This window comes from Penaeus chinensis, chromosome 2 (genome assembly GCF_019202785.1).
Source record: "Penaeus chinensis breed Huanghai No. 1 chromosome 2, ASM1920278v2, whole genome shotgun sequence".
NCBI lineage: Eukaryota > Metazoa > Arthropoda > Malacostraca > Decapoda > Penaeidae > Penaeus > Penaeus chinensis.
The window spans coordinates 6828224-6833223 of NC_061820.1; the positions used below are offsets into that span (position 1 = coordinate 6828224).

Consider the following 5000-nt stretch of genomic DNA (forward strand, 5'->3'; position numbering starts at 1 on the left):
TTTAGATTATCATGACCCGAAATTTGCCCTCTGTTATATCAACTCTTACTTGTGTTAATGTATATTATCTATAGTTCTTTTTTTTCTTCGAATCCTGTCCCTAAAAAATACTTGAAGTAAAAAGTATGGCAGCAAGCAGCTAATTTCTTTAGTGTGCAATCTGGTTTATAGAGGAATGAGATTACGGACGGTGAGGTGGTGTGAAAGTGTGAAGCGAGGGCTAGGGTGTTAAGTATAGGGGCACATTGTGTTCTGTACTGATACGTAGTTCCTGCTCTATACAGAGTCCATTTGGTTGTGTCTCGCAATCCTTCAGCAAAAATACGTATTAAGTTATTAATAATTAGTCGGGAATATATGTGTGCTTTTGTACCAAGGGTTGAGGGGTTAAATGGAGGAGATTTATTTTTAAAGATGTTAAAAACCTTTCCTTTTTACTCTGTTTTATCAATATTTTATCAATAATGTTTATTAGTAACTTATGTAGGTGTATATATGCTCACATAAACCGGTTCATAACATAGGTTTACATATATGTTTATCGATGGTTACAGTATGTTTAGGCTTCATTTTGTGCTGTTAGATTATTTAAATATATCGATTCTTTGGGTATTAAATACATCTAAACACATGTATTAATTTGAACATATCTGGCAGCTTCGTTCACAAAATAAAAAGTAAATGTAAAATGTAACAAAAAGCAAATACTCTGCTCATATAGCAACAGTGTTCCAAAAGATTTCGATCTTCAATATTCAGTGTTCACGTAAGCAAATGAGATTTCATGAACTCATTAAGAAGAAGCGAAAACATTTAAGGGCTCTGTCATGGCGAGTTCCAAGTCGTTTGTGTTTCGTTTTTCATTGTTTTATAAACTGTATGTTATCGTATATGCAGATGGGTATGAGTACAAGCTGTAGGCTCGAGGCGGGTATATAAAGTGGACGGTGGCAGCGGGGGGTCAGTCGAGAGGTGTCGCCGGCGTGACAATGTTGCCGTTGAAGTCTGTGATAGCCGTTCTGGCTTTCGTAACCGTCGCTACAGCAGCGAAGCTTGAAACCCTAGGTAGGTTGCACCTGGTTCCACAGGCACGTCGAATAGCCAGAAGAAATATGGCATTTCTGGAATGAATACACTGGTCATTCCTTTATTTACGAAAAGGATTTACGACATTATCGATATCACAGGATACATGCGAGACGTATTGTTTGCTCTGTTCTGCATCTCGGGCTCGTCGCTCCCGGGACAGGACGCACGTCATCAACCCGAGTTTAATGCTATATTTATAACGCCTGTACTGTTGCTACTTCAGTTTATACTGCATGATTGCATCGGCGAAAAGTCAAAGCTGAAGGAAATGTAAGTGAAAACAAAATGAGTGAAGCAAACTTAGAATGAAAAATATAACTTCTCAAAAACAGCGGTTCCTGCTTTATTGCAAGGCACCTGTGCAATTTCCATGGTTTGGGAAACATGTGCTTTATACCTAATCTAGTGTGGAAAGTGATATTAAATGACGATACCTAAATCTTAAAGTTCCCATTATAAGGAAGAGTGTTCATGCAACTAATAGGCGAACACGATAGCTTTTGAGGAACTGAAGCGTCTTGATTGCCGCTCACACCAACGTCGAATACTTCATTCGTGTGTGCAAGGCAGATCAAAGTTTAAAACAGAACTAAGTTTTAAAAGAAGAATTCCACAGAAATTATTCAAAGTTCACGTCTTCAGTGTTTCCTTTGCCAGTGTTGCAGTCCTGCAATAATTGCCTTCATGTATATGTATATTTAAACTATGCACATGGGCAGCCTAGTCATCAATGGAATGTAGCTTATCTTTCACAACCAAAGTTGTCAGTAGCATCCACGTACGAAATAATTTCATGTATGACTATTAAACCCCATTGCAATTTGAATTCAACATCACAAAGTAATACCCTACGCTATCAGTTACAGTATCATTTCCCGACATTGGATACATTTTATAAAAAGCGCCCATCCTACAGTCGTGATTGACGTCCCGTAAATTAACGTGTAAGATTTTAGCAACAGGAATAAATCTGAACGTTTGGCTGGGTGGACTTGATAGGCATATATACATTCAGAATAAAATGCGTTTGTGTGTATGCGTGCTGTATATCCAAAAATATACTTAGTATTTACATATACTTATTCATTTACATATGCATATTTGCATGTATTTATATAGAATCACCAAAGATAAACACACTCACTCTGTCTGTCTGTCTGTTTCTCGCTCTCTCTCACACACACAGACATATATATATATATATATATATATATATATATATATATGTATATATATATGTATATATATGTGTATATATATATGTATAAATGTGTGTATATATATATACATATATATATATATATATATATATATATATATATAATGGATGAGCAGTTAGCTTTTGAGGTTTTGAATTTTATGCCCTTGTGATTTACTGGCCGAACTCTGTTTCAGATAATGCTTCCCTGAGAGCCATCGACAGCGAGGAGGTGGCGCCGGGCTACCAAGCAAACCAAGTGCCCGTGCAAAGCGACTGGCAGGAGGAGGAAGAGGACGACGACCTGTATGACTATGACTACGAGGATTACCCGGACAACGGTAATTCCGAGGAGTACTCAACCCCCCCGGATGGCGATTCGAACGCCGACGAGTACGAGGACTACGGCGAAGAAGAATTCGATGAGCAGGAACAAGACGAGAGCGAAGGTGGCGTTCTCAACCGCCAGAAGAGGAAGTTGATCTACGGCGGCGGGGCCTACGGCCGGCGCGGAGGCTCTCGTGGAGGCTCTCCCTACGGGCGTCGCCGCAGTAACCAGAACTACCATGGCCCCGACTACGGCCCGGGCGGCGGCGGTTCCAGCGGTGGATACCACGGAAGGCGTAGCTCGCCCGTAGCCGCCCCTCCCAGCCGTCCGACCACGGTAGCCACGGTGGCCAAGCCGACCGCTGCCCCGAAGAAGAAGAGCGCAAGTAACGTCCAGCCGACGTACAAAAGCAAGACAGGTCGCCGGGAGACGAAGAAGAAGCTCTCAAAGGAACTGAAGACGGGAATCGCGAAGTACGCGATCCAGAACGGGAACGGAAGAGCCGCTGAACACTACCGCGACATCATCGGCAGGAAACTGAGCGAGAAGACGATAGAAAAATTCGTGAAGAGGCATCAGAAGAAACTCAAGAAGAACCAAAAGGGAGATCAATAGAGGAAGGCTTTGTAAAAGCATTTTCATGCTGCGCCTCGCCCTCCTGGAAAGGAAAGCAAACGAGGGATCAGTTTTGCGAAGCCTTTGTCTTACGTTTCTGAGTAATTTGCAATATTTGCAAAACGATACCTCCCATAACTGTAGTACCTGTATTTCAACCTTAGTATATCAACATTGTTATACCTCACACGTCGGCCGACAGATGTCGTCTTGAGTCAATACTACGCCCTGCAGACTTCGCTTCCTGCTCCTTGAGTCTGTTCCCCTCGAAGCCATGGCGATCTGGAGTTCCCTCTGCTTAATTTTCAAAACTTACTTCAGCAGCAGACGACTTGTATGTTGAAGTCAAAAGATGTGGTCTGGAAATTGCTTGCAGATCGTTTCTAAATTTCACTGTATGGAAAAAGCCCAGCAGAATACTTCTCTCGTCGTCGCTAAAATTGTTTGAATATATCCTTCTTATGAGATGTAAAATGCATGACTATACTGCTGTATTTGTATTGTATGAATCAAATTGTAACGCAATAGTTTGAATGGGTTTTAGACAGTAACTCATCTTTCTGGTTGAACGATAATCAAACAAAACTCACAGATCAGTTATTCATTAAATTCATTTCTCATTAAACCATATGCAAGTTCTATTTACTTTATTTTTCATACTGTGTCATCTTTGTCTATACTATATCTTGTTTTAATAGGAAATGCACCGCCTGCTTTGTCTTTTTGTAAGCCATGTATGTATTTTACCTGAGTATGTCTCTCTGTGTGTTTATATTCATACGACTTGCCAGCAGTTTCTAAAGTTGGCTGTTCAGTTATACAGAGTCATTGTATTTTATCAAATAGTCGAAGCTAAACTGCGTTTCAATGAAATCATACCCTGTGCATAAATTGCGCACTTCCTATTGTAATACCATCGCCGTCTCACAGTTAACACACATTGATGCTCTTTTGTTTATCTGAAGTGCCAGTTCCCTGCGGGATCGACTTCACTATATTGGGAATGTATACAGGATTGATAATTATGTATTCATACACACACACGTGTACACACACACACACACACACACATACACATATACTTAGATACATACATTTGCCGATTTTCTAAGAGCTTTAGAAAAAAAAAGTGTTCAGTAGTAACAAATTCATTTTCAGGAATAAATCTTTCTTCTCTGGAAGAATAAAAAAGTGTACAAAATTCATATTAAATATTCTCATGCATACCGTAAACGTTCGTAATAATCTAAAAAGACCTCTACAGGCTGAATCCATGCACACACAAACAGAATGTAGGAAGGTTCTCTCTGACACAAATACAAGTAAATCAACGCCTGGCACTCGTGAAAAAAATAAGCTCTGCAACTCTTCTACCTGTACATATTTTATCCTATCCATATGAATCAGACCCTTGCTATACAGTCACCACCTACAAGAAAATAATAACAAACATGAATGAATTAGATACAACTAAAAATAAAAGGAAAAAATACCGTCACCAACACACCCAAACTGCGTAAACTTCACAGCTGACAAATTAACACACGCCTAGGGCAGCTGTGCGGTCGTTTTCCTCTTACAGCACGTTTTACACTAGTTAAAGGACGTTTTAATGCAGTTTATGTTGGGTGCGGATTACTAACTCAGATTTGTTCATCTGAAGTGCAAGTTCCCTGCGTAATCGACTTCACTTTAAAAAGAAAGTGCGTTTTAGTGCAGTTTAAGTTGGATGTGGCTGAAGGAGAGAGAGAGAGAGAGAGAGAGAGAGAG

General features: G+C 40.1%; 1 protein-coding gene across 1 annotated transcript; it reads left to right on the top strand.

The window, feature by feature from the left end:
• The first annotated feature begins 969 nt into the window (after window positions 1–969).
• On the top strand, window positions 970–4087 carry LOC125033417. Its single transcript, XM_047624900.1, has 2 exons — window positions 970–1065; window positions 2485–4087. Exons 1-2 carry the CDS (start codon window positions 990–992, stop codon window positions 3228–3230), a joined length of 822 nt encoding a protein of 273 aa, XP_047480856.1. The 5' UTR covers window positions 970–989; the 3' UTR covers window positions 3231–4087.
• Window positions 4088–5000: the final 913 nt, after the last annotated feature.